Genomic DNA, 20,328 nt, shown 5'->3' with positions numbered 1-20,328 from the left:
GATAAAATGCAGCTGTATCTCGAAAAGTAAAAATTATTTTTAATAAAAACGAATTAGAAAGTTGCACCAAACACACTTATACACTGTTTTTTGTTTTTGTTTTTTCAAAATAATACTTGGTCAGTAGTCATCTTCACTAGACTTACCATGCTTCTTAGAAACATTTGCGATTGGACCATCAGATTGACTTTTACTAAGAACATTTATCTCATCATGGTCAAGTCTATGACCTGACCATCTTAAAGGCTATATACACATTTGAAATAGTTGTTTTTAAAAATAAAAAAAAATGTCTATCAGTTTGTTTGGTGCAACTTTCTAAATAATTTTTATTAAAAATTATTTTTACTTTTTGAGATACAGCTGCTTGGTATCCTGTATATAGAACAGCTGTATCTAGCACGGAGACCTGAATCCGTCAGTTCAAGTCTGACACGCAGGATCCACCTGTAATCGATCGCATCTAAGTTATGAACATAGATGTGATTGGTAACAGCTCAATCTTGCGTGTCTGACCCGCAGTCACTGAACCAGTCAGTCCTTCTGACCTCACGGATTTAGTTCTCAGCGCAAGATACAGCTGCTCTGTATACAGGATACAAAGCAGCTGTATCTCAAAAGTAAAGATATTTTTTTTAATAAAAAGTAACTAGAAAGTTGCACCAAACACAGTGATAGACATTTTAATTAAAAAATATAATGATTTCGAAGGTGTCATAGTCTTTAATAACTGGGACAGATTGAGAAAACCATGCCTTTTTTATATCACCAACATTTTGTATGACATACTAATGGACAACGTTCCTTTGCGTCTCCATAGAGATTGATATATTCTGTAGGACTATTAATATCTCTAGAAAATAATGAAGAGAATAATTCAAATGTACAAGCGAGCACAAACCCACTGTATAACAGTATTCTCCTACAACACATGTGCCACCTGCTAAATATTTATCCCCTTCCTGTATGCCCATCATAGGTCTAAGCTGGTAGGACATGCATATTTATACACACAATTTTTGCATAATTTTTTTAGATGCAAAAAGAGAAGAAAAATTCTTCCTTTAAGCTAAAAGAAATGAGTACACAACTGTAACGTATGAACACAACCCCTTTAAGGCTGTATTCAGACCTCTATAATACAGCTCCTGTATAGTGTCAAGAATTGGTTTGGATCCCGTTAGGACAAAGGAGGGAAACATTTCTCAAAGATTTTGTTTGGATAAAGTTTTCCGATGGGATCTACTGCCGTTCTTGACACTAAATATTGGCCTTCAAACAGAACGATATTACAGTCATATGAAGGCAGCCTGAGGCCAACATGGACGTCTCGTAGACCGTTTCCAACTTACCTTCAGATCATCTGGTATGAAGATCTTACGGGCCTTCTTAATCATTGGCTGAGGCTTTAGTTCTTCATCTGAAAACTTGCGTTTCCTAGGGTCAAACATCTCTTGACCTGGGATACTGGACAGGGCAAGATCTGCTGGGTCTGGCTCATATCCTACGGCCACTTGGATGGTTTCTGGATCTATTGGACTGGGGGTGTTGCGGTTTCCAGGCAAAATCTGACCTGAAAAATATTACCAAATAAAATTACTTTAGATTTTCTCTCTAAGATAATAAAAATGCTTGGTATACTTCAGGCTACAAAAAATGGTAAGTTTACATATACACTATGCCAGGGGAGAATACCTTCATAATACTGTGCCGTATAGAGGCACCATGTGTATGACACCCTAGGTTGGTGTCTTATATTATAATTATTCTTTAGGAAAATATTAGGTCATTCATTATTTTATGTGTTGACAGTTTAAAGAGTAATTTCATTTTCAAAAACTTTTGCTATTTCATGGCTACATATCAGAACGCACCCGGACCTCCACCGATCAAAGCTTCTTTGACATATCAAAAGTTTTCTGCAAGTACAATTACTCTAAAAGATATATTACCTAAAAAAGGTAATTTGGAGATTCAATTTTTGTTTTAGCAAATTTGCAGAAAAAATATGATAGCACTTGTAAATGTAACACTCAATATTTATTCACCTCTGATTTACTATGAAAAAGAATTTCAATTTCAGTTTGTTTTGTGCAACTTCCTGAATCCTTTTTTTTTTTAAATTATTTTTACTTTTTGACATACAGCTGCTTTGTATCCTGTATAAAGAGCAGCTGTATCTTGTACTGAGACCTGAATCCGTCAGGTCAGCGGGACTGATGGGTTCAGTGAGAGCGGGTCACACAGGATCGAGCTGTTACAGATCACATCTAAGTTCATAACTTAAATGTGATCGATAACAGGTTAATCTGACCCGCTGACACTGAACCCATCAGTCCCGATGACCTGACAGATTCTGGTCTCAGCGCACGATACAGCTGCTCTATATACAGGATACAAAGCAGCTGTATCTCAAAAAGTAAAAATAATAAAAAAATAATAATAATTATTCAGAAAGTTGCACAAAACACACTGATAGACATTTCAAAGGTCTATATAGCCTTTAAAACTACAGGCAGGACACAAAAGTCCAACAGAAGACCCCCCCCCCCATTTTGAGCTGACTTTGGAGCCAATCACTTGCACACTTGGGTCTATCTCCTAGGAGTTGATTAAAGGGATTATCCAGGATTTTAAAATTGATGGCCATGAATATTAGGTCTTAGATCGGTGGGGGTCTGACTCTTAGCACCCACACCATGCCATACCCTTGTACTTCCCATACATCCCACTGCCAAGAAAACGACATTCAAATTATATATGATGGCCCTAAATTAATGTCTATTTTTCCAAACAAATTATTTTAAACCTTAGTTACCACCACACCCGGCTTGCTCCTTATCTCAGAAACTTTGTATTAAAATCTGAAATCCTATTGAACAACATCGTAATCTCTTCCTTTTTTTTTTAACCCCAAATTTATCAAAATGTCATAAACTTTTTTTTCTCTTCCCCTTGAGCATATTTTTGATGACATCACACCACATACCGTAGTTTTAGAGCAAACAATACCAATGTCTGCCAACAGAGGGCAGCAGTCGGTTAGCTTACTGCTCAGTCGCATCAATAAGCAGAACTGTCATTAAACAGCTGAAAATCCTGATTAAAAAAAACCTTTATTCTGGAGGCAGCAATCAAAGCGAAAGGGTATAGAAAGCCGCCTGATTAAGGAGTCGTCCAAGTGCTTGATTGGCGTGACGCTGAAATTTGCCAGCGACAGAAATAGCTCTGATGAAATCACATGATCGCTTCGCAGATTGGATACATTTGATTTAATCCTAGTTTAACCCCTTCTACACCACAATAATGGTCACCGAATATAAGGAGAGGTATCTAGATACAGCCGACCCAATGTATTGTATGGAGGATGCTGAAGTATGTTCTGCTATAATATGGGCATGCTGGGACTGTTACTCTCATCATCAATGGACAGCCAGCAGATAGTTGATTAGTCCTGTTTTATAGGTTGGCATGGGAACAGGTAGCTAAATGGGGACGATATATTAACCTGAACTTTTTTCACTGAAATTACATGCACTCTATAGAAATACCATTACGTATATCTCCCTGATGACATTGGTCACGTTGCTTTTTCCTCTCAAGGTCAAAAAGATGCGGAGACAATGGAAACATTCAATAGAAATTAAAATTCTTGTAGTTGGATTTAAGCATTTCCCCCGCAAATAAAAAGTCACCCATAAATATCCATCGTTGAGTTATTTTCTTTGTGGTTGAAAAACTATACTCGGCCATTAGTAAAATCTATTTCTGTAAAAACTGGGAGACAACCGATATGGTCACCATTGCATGTCGCAAAGGGGTTGTCACCCAGCTTTCCAAACCTTCCACATGGTTAATCAATCAAGTTAGGCCGGGTTCACACAGGTCAGATACGCTTTGTAAAACTCCGCAACCTATCCGACCTAGAATTCGCAGCACATTGTGATAACGTTTTTCAGGCGGAATTTCCGCTGCGGAAAGCCACGCTAGAAAAAATAAAAAAACATTCAACACGCGTCCCTCTGATGTCCTGCAGCCCGACCTGTGCAGCAGTCACATGGGATAAAACATCATCCCAGTAGGCCGGCTTGGACGAAGAAGCACAGAATTCTGGGTAAGAATTTGATTATTTTTTTCTGAGTTGCGATTTTTGCGGCAGAATCGCAGCTATTCCACCGCAAAAACCGCAACATCTGCCATTTGTTGGGGGTTTTACCTCCCCGTTGAATTCAATGGGGAAAACCCGCAACAAAAAAAGCAGCGATTACGCAAATACAACTGACATGCTGCGGATTAAAAAACGCTCCGCAGGTCAATTTCTGAGCGGTTTTTTCCGCTTATTATTTACGCAGCGTGCAGATGAGATTTGTTGAAAGCTTATCCACTCTGCTGCTACTGTATTATGCTGAGGATTTTCCGCAACAAAATAAGTTACGGAAAAATGCATTATTTACGCTCTGTGAGAACCTACCCTAATAAGGTAAAATGACTCATCTGGAGCCTGGAAAAGTTGGGTGACCACCTATCTTATAAGTTTTTACCCAGTTTTCCTAGAAACAGATAGACCTAAGGAACAAATAGAAAGAAATTTTCACGAAAAAAGATAATTCAAGGACCTCTTATTCCAGGGAATTGAATTTTTATATGTTAAAGAGAATTGTCTTATAGTTTGTTCATAAATCCACGTATCTGTATTTAGCGGAGAATCTCTATGTGAGGTAAACATGTTGTTCAAGTCTTATTTGCTGGAAATGGTCCAGTCATTCCGGGTGGAGCTGCTCAAAGCAGTTCACAATCCTAATTTTACTTTATAATCCTCTCTAATGTTAAGTCTTTACATGCAGGAACAGGGGCTGCGCAGCAAATAGGAGCAAGCAGACAGGTGGCAGATTAGACAAGGCTTATCAAGAGGGCACGTCCAGGGAGACACTACCCAGCAGTCAGAGATCAGTGAGTCCCATGTACAAACTACGTTGCGGGTAACTGGCGTCCACTACCACTGTGCCATTTGTGGTGCCAATGGTATAGTAGGTAGAGTGATAAACTATATACTAAACCTACCATAATAAGAGCAACATTATAGGGGTTGTGTGGGGACCAAAAATTATCATCTCTGTACTCCCTGCAGTATGTGATACACTCGCTAATATACATTCCGGTCCCCCGTCGCACTGATTCTGAGATTTTCATAGATTTTTATAGTGCTGCCGGGGAACCGGAAGTCTAGTTGCACAGCCTTCTTTGATGATGATACGACTCTTCGTCATGTGATCAGCCCCGCTGTACTCCATGTACAAGCAGTAGTACAGCGAGTACATGGAGTACAGCGGCGTCGGTCACATGACGAAGAGTCGTATAGTCAGCAAAGAAGGCTGTGCAACTAGACGTCCGGTCCCCCGGCAGCGCTATAAAAGTGTATGAAAATCTCAGAATCAGCGTGACGGGGGACCGGAATGTATATTAGTGACTGTACTTACAAACTGCAGAGAGTACACTTCTAGTAACTTTTGGTCCCCACATAACCCCTTTAAGCGCCGGTCTTGTTTGCCAATATAAGGGTTGTCTTATGCTATGCTAAACTATTCTAAAAAAGAAGCGGCTCTACACTCTGGCTCATAGGGACTAGGTTTAGCGAGTCCCCTCTATATAAAGTCCATATTCCCTATTAGGGTGTCCTCATGTCAGTCCTTTAGTGGTAAAATATATATATATATATATATATATATATATATAAATGGCTAATGGCAAAAGAAAACGGAATTAACAACTACATAAAAAACGGTATTTGGCATTTTGGGAAAAAACTTTTATAGTAAAACAAAAATGGCACAAACAATATCATTCAGGCGATAGGAAATCCTTTTAGATTTAGAGGTACACTGTATAAAATACAAGGGAGTTGCATAAAAAAGCATCTATCTAATATACAATTATTAATCCACCACTTCTACTGAGAGGCGAAGCTATCCAAAAATGTTACAAAAAGTGGATAAAATGGAAAGTCTATTGCAGTTTCGCTGAGTTCCTGCTAGTAAATCACAGACCTCTGTCTATGGCAGCTTGCAGTCTGTAAATGGGACATGGAGAATGTTTTGCCTACTGGAAACCACAGGGATCTCAAAAGTTTCCTGTCTGTCTTGTCTTATTGTAGACCTTACGAGCCAGTTAAACCACTCTAGGATCCAAAATGATTTATTTTTAGTAAACAGTGAATGAGAACTCTCATAGACATCAATAGACAAACCTCCAGATGTGTATGTATATATATATATATATATATATATATATATATATATATATATATCTACAACACATGGTCCATATCAGTATCTATTAAACTGAATTAAGGTAGAATACAGTGACGTGGTAGTAATAAAGCCTGCTCCAACTACTAGTAAAACTAGCACACCACTACATCCAAGGATTTAACATCCTATGACACCCAGTATGCTTGAGGATCCTATTTTTAGGAAACAGATTTTGTTTATTCTCAGTAAAGGGCTACCGGACTGTGGTTCCGCAAAGCTGATGGTGAGATATCAGGATTTAGCTGAGAAAGAAGAGAAGGCTGGCACACTTACTGCACTATACTCTCATTTTGTCTATTGTCAAAGATCCGGGCACGTGTCAAGCCTATGAAACTAGAGATGTGCATAGAGCATATGTAAGCAGCTGTCTCCATACAAAGAATATATCTACTGCAATAGGTAGTAAATCCATACTCTCTGACATATGGAAAATATGGTGCACCATCACCCTCCAAGGATCGCTCTTTGTGGTTTTCTTTATGCACTCTAAGACTTAATAAATTACTATGGCGCATTTTCCATATTTAGTATAACTGTCAAAAAAATTAAGGCAATTACCTGGTATTTGGAGCAACTTTTGTGGTAGCCTTGAGTGTATGGGACTCCTAACCTAGAGGTATTAGAGTCCTTCTCTTCTTCCCCTTCTTTCAATGACTTTTTATACCTTGAAAACACAATCAGAGTGCCACCACTGTATACTGTGAGACGCCAACATCACTATGGATTACTATGGCACATTACTATGGTGCATTTTCCGTATTAAGGTGCATCGCGAAAAGAATTGGAGGCAACTACCTGATATTTGGAGCAACTTTTCTGGCAGCTTTGAATGACTTTTACATTTCTTGCACACGACCATGTATCAGAAGGATTTCCCGGCCCGACCGCGGTACAGGGGAACGGGACTCCTGGCATCATAGACATTTATGATACTAGGAGTCTCTGCCTCCTTACGGAACAAAATGATACAGTACGGAACAGCAGTTCCGCGGGAAGGCACGGATTCCTAGCATAATAAAATGTCTATGATGGCAGGAGTCCCGTTCACCTGTACTGTGGTCGTGCCGGGAAATCAAGCTGACACTCGGACCGTTTTTCACGTCCCGAATACGGTCGTGTGAAAGAGCACTAAACCTAGAGGTACTAGGTTTTCATCTTCACCTAACCTAGAGGCATTAGAAACCTTCTTCTCTTCCCCTAACCTAGAGGTATTAGAGACCTTCTCCTCTTCCCCTAACCTAGAGGTATTAGAGACCTTCTCCTCTTCCCCTAACCTAGAGGTATTAGAGACGTTCTCCTCCTCCCCTAACCTAGAGGTATTAGAGACGTTCTCCTCCTCCCCTAGCCTAGAGGTATTAGAGACCTTCTCCTTCTCCCCTAACCTAGGGGTATTAGAGACCTTCTCTTCCTCTAACCTAGAGCTATTAGAGACCTTCTCTTCTTCCCCTAACCTAGAGGTATTAGAGACCTTCTCCGCTTCCCCTAACCTAGAGGTATTAGAGACGTTCTCCTCCTCCCCTAACTTAGAGGTATTAGAGACCTTCTCCTCCTCCCCTAACCTAGAGGTATTAGGGACCTTCTCCTCTTCCTCTAACCTAGAGGTATTAGAGACCTTCTCTTCTTCCCCTAACCTAGAGGTATTAGAGACCTTCTCCGCTTCCCCTAACCTAAAGGTATTAGAGACCTTCTCTTCTTCCCCTAACCTAGAGGTATTAGAGACCTTCTCCTCTTCCGCTTATTTCAATGACTTTCCACACCTTGAAATCACTATCAGAGTACTACCTGTACCTCACCACTGTATGTTGTGGGATGCCAACATCAGAAAACCCAGGACTTTCGCCTAATGCCTCTCCACTAGAATTAACATAAGCTTCTATGGCCACTTGAGACTTTTTCTGATGTATAGAATATCTGTATTCCCTTTCTGTCCCTTACTCTTTCCCACTTCTTCTTTCTTCCTGATATTTTTTATTGATTTTAAATTTGGTTGGAAAATTATCAAATACATAAAAAAGTTAATAGGCCCATGAATATAAGCATAGCGATGCTTAAACCTTCTGTCTCTACAACTGAGGTAGTATGTCATGTAGCAAACATAGCAATGTAGAGTTAATATATGTGTAAAGATGTAGGTCAGGGTATGCTCCATTTACTTCAATAAATTCCAGAAAATGCCACTCAGGCGCTGTTTAGGTAGTCTGATCCTTTAAGCTGAAAAATTTGGGCTAAGTCTGTTCAAAAACAGCTTGTTATGAAACACCGTTTTTACAGCAGAGGGAAAAGGGCGGTATGTAAAGGACATGGCAAAATTTTCTGGATGGCGAAATCCAGAGATCACTACTGTCTATCACATGGTCACAAATAAGAAGACAAAAAAAAATGGCTTCCACTTTGCTTTAAGAATTGATACACAGTACTGGATTCTTACTTCATGGACTGTAATCCTTGACCCTGCTGTCAACGGCCAGTATAAAAATAGATGGCCGTCCATGTAAGACGTGGACAGCTGGAGTCCATCAGAGCTGTTTGTTAGTGGCTCTCCACTACGGATCATAGTAGGGGGTTCTGAGTACTGGAAACCCTCCTCTATGACATCTATATGCTATAGTAGGAAACGAGTGCGAACAAAGATGGAGGTGTTTCTCATTGATTGTATTTTCTACACGGGCCAATTATCGAGCCAAACGAGCGTTCACAGAACGCTCGTTCTCTATCATTGACCTGTGTAAACAGGGCTATGATCAGCCGATGAACTCGTTCATCGGCTGTTCATATCATTTCTGCAGCAGGAAATATTATCGTAGTTGGCAGCACATGTGCTGCCGACATGATGGAAATGTATGGGGGACGAGCGATTGTAGTAATGATCGCTCGTTCCCATACATTACTGATCATAGCTCCTTATGAAAGGAGCAAACAAGTGTCGATCAATAAGCTGTCTCGATGATTTGCGCTCGTTGTTACGGCTAAAATTGGCCTGTATAAAAGGATCCTTAGTTGTGCTGGAAGAATTATTGCTATAATCTGATTGGCTGCTAAGCAAACAACACAAAGATTCAGCAGCACCCTGAGGGCACTAGGATATATGCAAACGTTTAATATTTTTATGTGCATGTCTTCGATATTTACTATATTTTAGAATGACACCTCCACTTTTTTGCTCTTGTTTTCACATATGAGGTCTATAGCAATGTCCTGGTTTAAGCTGACTTATTCTACAGTTCCTGGTCAGTCAATAACTTTATTACATAATCATATTTTGCCTTAGGTAGCATACCTACCCATTTATACACATATTAATTTGAATATTTTCCAATAAACCAGAAAGTTTTTCCTGTAGTGAAGTTTTGAAATTGTCTCGTCTTTGAGAATCTTTCATTAAATATTCAAAATCCAATAATATTTGACTGTACTAAAAATATTATCTGTAAGTTACAGCCTTCAGTAAAGTCTAAATTAGTGGTTCTCATACTGGGTTCCACAGCAGGATCTCAAGGGTTGTATTTGCTTCATATTGGAAATGGTAGACATGGGAGCCCATCCTAAAACTCCAAGCATGGAAACATGCTGAATCAATGCATCTTCATGCCCCCTTCTTTCTAGAGCAATTTGTAAGAAGTGTGAACTGTGTAACCCCCTTTTGGAGCCTGTGGACTGCTTATGTAACTTTTTTTTTGTTGTCTGCTTTTTCACTGTATATGTATGTTACATTGAACTGTATTTAGTGTTTTTAATTTGCAGGTTGGCCAGATTACAGGCAGCGGTGCCCTGCGGCACCACCATATAGATGATGCTGTCACTGTAAGAATAAATGGGAGGCTTCTGGGGGACAGTGTCTTGACTGGTACAGTGGACTTGATAGGTCCAGGAAGCGTCTGGTGCTGGCTGAAGATGTAGTAACGCTGATACGTTGCACTACCACGCAGTCAGGTAAGACAGTGTGAGCACATATAGGTTGAAGGTTTGGTGGAATTTAGGTGAGTGCAGGCTAATCATTTGTGGCACACCAGAGTGTTTGAGGTCTGAGCAGTAATAGTCCGAGGCCTGGTCCATTGATAGCGGGCTTGTCCCTATGTAGAGAGGCCAGGGAAACTGGAAACTGTAGCTGAGGAGGGGGTGTACCGGAAGTTGGGAGTGGTGGTAGGAGGCCGTTGCCAAGCTGAGGAGAGAGGATGTCTGGCAAAGATGAGAGAGTCTCTGAGCCGAGAATAGTACGGCTGCTTTGCGAAGGTAGGTCTGGAGCGTTTGTCATGGAGTGGATGGTGAGCTAACAAGCTGACCACTGATGTATCATGAAGGCTGCCACTGAAGCAGTGGGGGCTGAAGAGAAACCTCAGTCTAGCATGGTTAGCTCTGGGGAGTCTGCTGTAGATGTGGGAACAGGTAAGCTGTACTGTGCTCAAACCTGAGAAAGGCTGTAGTTAGGTCTTGTTGGGGATTGAGGAGGATGCCTGTTTTAGTGGCCCGCCGAGAAAGGTGCAGCAAGGCCTGAGATGTGGCCTTGAAGTACAGTCCTGAGACCTGGCCTAGAAGTACAGTCCCGAAGATTAGGTAGGTGAAATAGACAGCGGGAGGGTGTAGTAGGTGTAGTAGGAGCCCTTGAGTGGCAGGGTGCTAGTGGGAAGGCTGCCTTGTCCCGGTGGTTATTGAGTGCATGAGGAGCAGACCTGAGTAGTGATCTGATTGTCCTGTAGTGGGATTGCTTACTGGAAGTACAGAAACCTTGACACAGGGAATTGTGACCAAAAGACAGAGAGAACTCTTGAGGGCAGGTCTAAAATAGCGAGAGCGATTATTGTCAGTTGTTTATTGGTTATTGAGAGCCTTATAGGGACTGTGTTATTTTCTACATAAAGAAATTGTGCCACTTCATGTATCCTGAAACCGTCAAGATTGGTTACCTCATTCGAGAATTGTAACCATTAAGTGTGTTGTGCCTCTTAAAGTAATGGTAACCATAACACTTAGTGTGTCACTGTATTTACTGTTGTGTATTTGAGGATGATTTGGTGTGCAATTTTCTTGTTTTAAAGGGGAACCTCTCCAGAAGCCCCACGTTATAAACTTCCCTCTGACAACAGTGGATGGACATAACACCACAGATGAAACGGTCATGGAGATGTTTTAAGCTGGGGCATCCTGAGGTTTTAATCAATGGCAGGGGCACCAACAAAGGAAGTTGTGGAAGGACCTTACACTGCATAGGCATTTATCAATAGTGGAGATGTTACATGGGGGAACAATGAACTCTTTGGTGCCATTATCATTATTGGGTCGTCACTGTTGGCGCTGTTGAACATGTTTGTGCTATGTTAGCTACTGGAAATAAGGAAATAATCTACAATCATCTATAATGCAATATTATTCGGAGGGATACAGTGGGATAGTGGATACACTGGATTCACTTTTCATATAAAACTTTCAGAATCATTTTTTAATCAGGTGCAATTTTTTTTTTTGCATCAACAATGTAGACACAACACAGCAAAAGTGTTGAAACTAAGTTCAACTCCCGGTGACATTAAGATGAATCATAAAAGTTGAATAGATTTGCGCTACCAAGAATAGATAACATTACAGACCTCTTATTTTTTAGGATGAGGCTTCAGATTATTGTCATAGAAAACCTTATAATAGTCCACAGCAAAACCAGCTATTATGGCGCTAGTCAAAACTCGCCAGTTTCCATGGAGACAATGAAAGTAGAAAATTTCCCAGACAAATGTTCAAGCTTCTTTTGTAAAATTAGTTGCTGATAAACTTGACTATCTTGTCTTAACTGTTTGTTTGCCAACATTGTTCGATAGTTGACCGTGGAAAGATCCGTCTTTTATATAACTATAAAAGTTTAACTTGTGTAAAATACTAAAAAGCTACACAAATCCTCTTAAAAGTTCTCACCTATCTTCTCACCAGTATTAGTTCCCTCTACTGATCATGAAAGGACATTGATTCCCATGCCCCAGCATATAACTCTATAGGCTTTTGTATATGTATATATGTATGCCCATTCGTAAATTTTGAGTTTTAGTATTTGCTGCTGTATGTAGCCATCATCTGTGCAATTATTATGGAAAGGTCTCACGTGTGGAGAAAAGGACAGTAGACAATTTGTCCATGAACATAAAAACACATGCGTATACAGGTTAAAAATAGTTATTACATTTTTCCTGCAGTGATCAGAGTTTGCTCCAACACAGGTCAAATGCATCCTGAAAATAATCGGCTAAGGGTCTGTTCTTATCTGGATCGCAGGCTCCGTTAGGGGCCTCCATTGCAGATTCTGTTGCTTTTGCCAGATACCCTAAAGAACACCATGACCAACAAGTTAATAGGTTCCATTGGGCACCTCTGGTTTCCGTCATGTGACAGATCTAGATTCTGAGATTTTCATAGATTTTTATAGTGCTGCCGGAGGACCCGAAGTCTAGTTGCACAACCTTCTTTAATGACGATACGACTTTTCGTCATGTGACCGATTCCGCTGTACTCCATGTCCTCGATGTACTACTGCGACTGCTTGTACATTGAGTACAGCGGAGCCGGTCACATGCCGAAGAGTCGTATCATCATCAAAGAAAGTTGTGCAACTAGACTTCAGGTCCCCCGGCAGCGCTAAATATAAGATAAATAAATAAAAGATATAAAAATCTATGAGAATTTCAGAATCAACGGGACGGGGGACCGTAATGTATATTAGCGAGAGTACTCACATACTGCAATGAGTACACTGCTAAAAAATTTTGGTCTCCGTTAACCCCTTTAATACTTGTCAAGAAACGGCTCATTTGTGCAAGGTTAGCTATTCAACGTAGGCTGATAATACTTCTTATGATGTAAACTGGTCCCATTATGATGATCTGCACATGTACGCGTCCAATTTAGTATATTGGTCAAAAAAATGTATCAAACGTACTTGAATTTTTTTTTTACGTTTGAATAGATGTCATCATTCAATCATGGCTTGTGAATGAAGGTCGGCAGATATGCGGATAATCACATTGCAGCTTTTTCTTTTAAAAAAAAAGGCTAAAAAATAAATATCACAATAAAACATTTCTTTTTGCAAAAAACAAAACAAAACATATGTAGTACATCCGTGTGTCATCAAGATTCACGGATCCACAACAACAAAAAACCTGATGTCACCAGTTTTTTAAGCTGCAAAATCCGAACTGCAAAATTACTTGAGTTTTTACGGCCCGGATTTACGTCCCCTACAATATACAGAAAAATCTAAGATGCCCTTTAAGATGATTAAGTAAGTAAGTAAGCTCCATTTACTTTTATAACCCAAGCAATTATTTAACAATTTGCCTTTAACTACTGCTATATTTAGAACCAACTGTCCTGTAATCACATTGAGTATACATTCGATAACCATTAATGTCCACACTCGAATTTCTGCGACCTTGAAGTTCCACTCCCTAATCGAAAGCTTTATCCACATATGGACTTTTCCCAGCTCCTTGGATAATGATTATTGTATGACAAGATAACCTAAAACAATCTATCCCCCAAAGCAAGAACTTCTTAGTGGTTTTAAAGCCATAACTTCCTTTAACTTCTTCTTTCCTGGCCTGGACTACAAGTTTCAGCCAGTCAGCTACCACTACTAGACAGCCATGTTATGGCTATATGGTTGCTCTAGGCAGTCACCAGTCACAGAATAAGCATTTACATCACATGCTTTCTACTTGTGTCCTCCCATAGTATTCGATTCAACAGCTGATAGGAGATACCAGGTTTTGTAGCCCGGCAGTCAAGCAGCTATGGGAGGTAGAAATAGTAACACAACCTCTTACATACCGGAGACTCTATCCACGTCCGCAATCAAATTGTTTTATTGCGCCAGTGGACGTAGGGGACAGCTAAAGAGAGCATGATCATTGATCTCAAATGTCCACCATAAAATGTCAAACTTGGGGGAAATAACCTTGAAAAATGAACACTGCTAATTTCCAGGTAATGCTTAGAAGACATATTGGCTCAAAAGTATGATCATCATGGCTGTCATTTCAGGTTTTGATAGTTCAAAAATACTGCAAATAGTAGAAATTATGCAAAGTGCAGGCTGTGAAAGTAAAAAAAGAACAAACTATAGCAACCCCTTCAGCTATAAGGCGGCATACGTGAAAATATGTATTGTTTCAGGGAAAGGTCTAGCGGGAAGTGTTTTATTATATGATTTGCATTATGTCCCTGTACAGCCCTGAAGATTTTATGAGATTGTATGGATGGTGGTGTGCTTACACACACACGTATGGCCACACAACAGGGTCTATAGACCAACCCCACATATAATAAGCGACAAGTCTTTTTTAACAATATCTCAAATCCCTATTCAGAAAATAAATCCTTGTGCCAGGCGCTTATTCTTTAAAGCAAGGATCTATATGCTGACTACAGATTTAATGCAAGAAGAGCAGGCAGTCTGTACAGGGTTTCCACCTTATGCTACAGGGGGTGGGGGAATTTGGGTTCATTATGCCAGGAGTACACTACTGACTAGTAGATTTTATTTAACGGATATTTCCACACCATTGTACAGTGTAGGCTCTGGTCTGAGCCTCCTTTGAACAACCTGTCAGATTTGAGAGAATTTCCGTCAAAACACTGGACACCACGGCGAAATCTGACGATCGCATTATAAGTCTATTGGATGCCGGTGGAATCTGTTGGACGACGGATCCGGCACAGCTTTGTAATTTCACCTTCCAAATATACTGTAATACTAATCTTGTACTGATTTTGTGTTATAGCCTGTATTAGTCTAGAGCTGTATTCATAATTCTGCTGGTTATCATTAGAAACAGTCAACAAGCTTATTAACAGGCAAATTTAGGTTTTCCAACATCAGATTACTACACTTTCAAAAATTTAAATATCCGGAGAAAGATCTTTGCCAACACCGTTAGGTTTTCTGGGAGATTTCAGGCTTTTACAGGACATATGGAAGCCCCCTTAGAGAAGCCAGACCCACGGAAATCAGTTAATCTCCACGCCGGTTTGTTTCTAATAAATGGTTGTCTTTGGGGGAACCGCCCCTTTAAAGCCTACAGAGTTGTGAGGGCAACTTTGGCATTAATACAGGCTGTAACTCAGGACCAGAGCAACATAAGTAATGTCATGTATTTACAAATTGGAACGTTTTCATGTTTGGAGGAAATACAAGCACATGCCTTTTTTTTCTGTCGATTCATTACAATCTTGAAGTCCTTTGCACTCTAAAATGAATCAATTAGTTGTAAACTATGGTGGAACCTGACAGCAAGTGTTTAATTTCCCTGCAGTGCCTCCACAGGAATTTTGAAGTATTACATTGTGCCTATTGAAATGAATAGACTGCGTAAGGCAGTGTAGTGTCGGGTCCTCCAAAGAGAGAGAGACTCTCCTTGTAGCCGTTCTCCGCACCAGATAATTGATAAAGGATCTGAATGAGGAAACCCCCTCTTCTAACTCATGTAAATGGCATAGTCCTACTATAAAGTCCTACCATAATATAGTCTTTCGAATGGTTCTGAAGGTTTTACTTCACGAATCCAGCACATTTTCCATTTTTAACATCATCTCCACTTCTTCTCGGTTTCGACTTTGCTGCTTGCATCCGCTATATCCAGCCCAAACCTGAATTCATTACTGATAGATTCACAGAAGGGTTTCTGCTTGGCAGTGGATATTTTTATAAGCATGGAACCATTTAAGGAGAGATGCGGCGGAAAGGTCTGGAATTGTGTTGTGAGCGGAATCAGTCATATTTTCTGTAGCAATTATTGTGAAATGAACAATCTTTGTGCTCCGAGCCAACCTAAACGGCAATGTGTTAATGTGCATGGATGGTTTCCACTGGGACTGATGGAGTTATTGTAGTTCTTTGGGGCAGACTAAATATCTTAATCTGACCTAAGTAAATAGGTTTTCTTTTCTCGCTTTATTCCCTAATCTCCAATCAGCTTGAGTACAGGATCAAATGTGAGTTCTCAATCCAAGTACAGTCGCTACCTATGCTTTACTTTGGATTTGGTCTTTGTCTGTTTTTTATGTATATACTAAAGCCAGATTCACACGAACAAGTCCATTTTGTGTCCGCAAAAAAACACAGTTTTTCCTGCATTGCAGCTCCGTGTGCCATCAGTGTTTGTTGTTGACATGAATGCTCGTTCCCGATCATTGGTCTGTGTAAACAGGGCAATGATCAGACGATGAGCGATCAAACGCTCATTCATAGGCTGATCGTATAGTTTCTGCAGCAGAAAATATTATTGTTGTCGGCAGCGCATATCCCTGTGTAAATAACGATCTGCTGCCGACATGATAGAAATGTATGGGGAATTTTTCGATGCGGTTGCGGTAAAAACATGCAGTTTCAATATGTGTTTTTTCAATGCGGTTAACCGCAGTTCAACTGCAATGTGTTAATTGATCCATAAAGGGGTTGTCCCAGGATTAAATGTTATCCAGTAACCACAGGATAGGGGATAACCTGCTGATCGGTGGGGCCCCAACCGCTGGTGCACCCCGATCAGGAGAACGTGTGTCCTGTTCCTCCGAATGAATGGAGTGGCAGGTGGCACATGTGCCGTTCTGCTCCATTCATTGTCTGTGGCACTGCAGGTAGATAGCTGAGTGCTGTACCCAGCTATTTCCGGCAGTCCAATAGACAGTGAATAGACCGGCAGTGCGCATGCTTGACCTGCCGCCCGCAGCGATACCAGTGATGTTAACTTTAATTTTTTTAACATTGCTTTTGGGAAAAAATGGGAAAAGGTTTTTTTTTTTTACTTTTAAACATAAAAAAAACTTTATTTTACTTTTTTTATTAGTCCCCGTAGGGCACTTGAACCAGCAATCAGTGGATCGCTTGCATGATATACTGCAAAGGAGGGCAGGGCTTTAAAGGAAATATGGAAGCCATGGGGGACTTCATTGGGCACATTCAAAGACATATCAAATTAAAGGCATATTCATAAAGAGTCATAAGATAATATTAGTATCAGTCTCTGAGATCTGGGGCCCTAAAGGGCCAGAGTACAGAGCTCCTTCAAGGCAATAGTACATATGAGGATTTATGGACAAATTAAAAAAACATTTCCTAGTAAATAGTATTCATTGAGTGAAAACATGGATGCTTTTTTTTCTAAAATAGCACCACTCCTGTCCACAGGTTGTGTGTGGTATTGCAACTCAGACCCATTTACTTTAATGGAGCTAAGCTGCAATACCGGACTAAACACATAGACAGTTGTCTTTCTATAAAGGTGAGAGCACAGAGGCAAAGTTCAGAGCTACATCCATCTCCTCTGCTCCTCCTATAGCAGGCGCTGAGTATTTGTAGTCTCTGATGATACTTTATTTAATTACCTAAATTGGTGGCTTTTCTAAGGGTGTATTCACACGGTGCAGTTTTGTCGCGGTTTTGATATGCGTCCGAAAACCACAACAAGAAAAACAAATACAAAACCGCACCGTGTGAATACACCCTAAGTTGTTCAGGTAATACACATATATTAGGGAATTACCCACAATGCAACTCCCTATTGTACAAGTAAAAATGGCCGCAGAAGTGGAGCTTCAATTCAATATAATCAGCAGGTGTTTGTCTTTTAACGCTAGGTAGACCATGTAAGCAATGAATGGTGAACACACCCCTGCTAATATATGAAGCAGAGCTGAATTTGTCATTTAACTCTTTCCAGCCCTATTCTGCCGAATACATTTTTTGACTTTTTTTAATTTAAATTTGTTGTTATTAATGGATTTGTTGGAATTAGAATAAAGGGTCTGCAATTCAGTTGAACAGCGCTGAGATGCAATAGCCAACACAGCGCATGGACGTGAATTTATTTTTTATTTTTTTTTCTAATCCTGGACAACCCCTTTAAGAACAATACTAATAATTTTGAAAGCAATTACTTTCTGAATGTTTCGAACATCTTCTTTAAAAGCTATAACCCGGTTTTGGGATCAGCGGCTATTTATACCTCGCCGTTCCTCTGGTTAAAGTACTTCCCATCACATGGATTAGGTGTTTATAATTGGCAGCGGCATGGGATTACGAAGTGAACAAACAATTGACTGTAACAATTAAATATTACAGTACGTGTTGTACTGTACATCGTGTCTACTGTAGTCTTCCCGTGATTCATTGCTAACAGTGAAAGTGAGTGGAATTGTGTGACTTCTTCATAGCACAATTTCTTCCACGTGAAAGGAGATCGCCAAGTTCACGCCCACGCCCTGGGCACAGAACGTACCAGCCTACTGCCAGCTAGCTCCTACTCATACATCCAGATGTAGAACACTTGGCGCACCGCCGGGGTACACATAAACTGTACAGGAAGAACCAGCGCTTCCTCACTACTCCTCGTGATCACGCTAATTGTTACTTACCAGGCCTATTTTTTTTTTATAAATAAACATTATTAACGCCAATAAAAAAAAATGTACAGCCGGTAATAAATACGGTGAGATATCAGGTATCCACAGTGCGCTCTGAAATAGTAATAAATTGTGCGTTCTTATTTACACCGAGAGGATAGACAGACCCAATACTTCCCACAGCTATAGATGTTTTACAATTGTATCAGTTCTACAGATACACTTTACCTGTACTGATACATATAGTTACATGTTAAATCTTTCCTCATATCTTAGATTCTCCATGCCCCTTATTAGCTTCGTTGCTCTTCTTTGTATTTTTTCTAACTCCAGGGCATCCTTTCTATGAACTGGAGCCCAGAACTGAGCTGCATATTCTAGATGAGGCCGCACTAATGCTTTGTAAAGTGGTAATATTATATCCCTGTCCTGCGAGTCCATGCCTCTTTTAATACACGACAATATCTTGCTGGCCTTAGAAGCAGCTGACTGACATTGTGCTGTTATTTAGTTTATGATCTACAAGTACACCCAGATCCTTCTCAACAAGTGACTCCCCCAGTGTAGCTCCCCCTAGGACAGATGATGCCTGCAGGTTGTTCGTACCCAGATGCATAACTTTACATTTATCTACATTAAACTTCATTTGCCAACTGGATGCCCAAACACTTAGTGTGTCCACATCAGATTGCAATTTATAAACATCTTCCATAGACTGAATAATACTACATAGCTTGGTGTCATCTGCAAAAATAGAAATAGTGCTATTAATCCCATCCTCTATATCATTAATAAATAAGTTGAATAATAGTGGTCCCAGCACTGAACCCTGGGGTATACCACTTATAACTGGGGACCATTCAGAGTAGGAATCATTGACCACAACTCTCTGTATACGGTCCTGGAGCCCATTCTCAATCCAATTACAAACTATACTTTCTAAACCTATAGTCCTTAATTTACCCATTAGACGTCTATGGGGAACAGTGTCAAATGCCTTTGCAAAGTCCAAAAACACTATATCCACAGCGGCCCCTCTGTCTAGACTTCTGCTTACCTCTTCATAAAAACAAATCAGATTGGTTTGACAACTTAATACTATTGATTGTCACATAATCCTGTATATAGCCCCTCAATAGCCCCTCAAACATTTTCCCCACAATGGATGTTAAGCTTACTGGTCTATAATTATCCGGGCAAGACCTAGAGCCCTTTTTGAAAATAGGCACCACATTTGCCCTGCGCCAGTCCCTTGGCACTATACCAGTCAGTAGAGAATCTCTGAATATTATGAAAAGGGGGACAGAAATAACTGAACTAAGCTCATTAAGAACTCTAGGGTGTAACCCATCTGGTCCCGGGGCCTTGTGTACGTTTATTTTATTTAATTTAGCTTTCACCATATCTACATTCATCCAATTCAGTATATCAACTGATATATTAACAGCACTGGCACCGGCTACATCAGCTGCTCTTTCTTCTGTTGTATATACAGAGCGGAAGAACCCATTTAGTAACTCTGCCTTCTCTTGATCCCCTGTGACCAACTCTCCATTACCACTATCTAGGGGTCCCACGTGTTCAGACCTTGGCTTTTTAGCATTTATATACTTGAAGAATTTTTTGGGATTTGTTTTACTAT

At 40.1% G+C, this 20,328-nt stretch overlaps 1 protein-coding gene across 2 annotated transcripts in view; it reads right to left on the bottom strand.

Annotated features, from left to right (window-relative positions):
- HLF (HLF transcription factor, PAR bZIP family member) overlaps positions 1-20,328 on the bottom strand; it is a 35,236-nt gene that overhangs the window by 2,838 nt on the left and 12,070 nt on the right. For both annotated transcript variants that reach the window (XM_075846856.1, XM_075846857.1), the window contains exon 3: positions 1,353-1,573. In XM_075846856.1, the coding sequence (XP_075702971.1) occupies positions 1,353-1,573 (221 nt within the window). The remainder of the gene's footprint in view (positions 1-1,352; positions 1,574-20,328) is intronic.

Source organism: Rhinoderma darwinii, chromosome 13 (genome assembly GCF_050947455.1).
Source record: "Rhinoderma darwinii isolate aRhiDar2 chromosome 13, aRhiDar2.hap1, whole genome shotgun sequence".
Taxonomy (NCBI): domain Eukaryota; kingdom Metazoa; phylum Chordata; class Amphibia; order Anura; family Rhinodermatidae; genus Rhinoderma; species Rhinoderma darwinii.
This window is presented reverse-complemented; position numbering and strand designations above follow the sequence as displayed.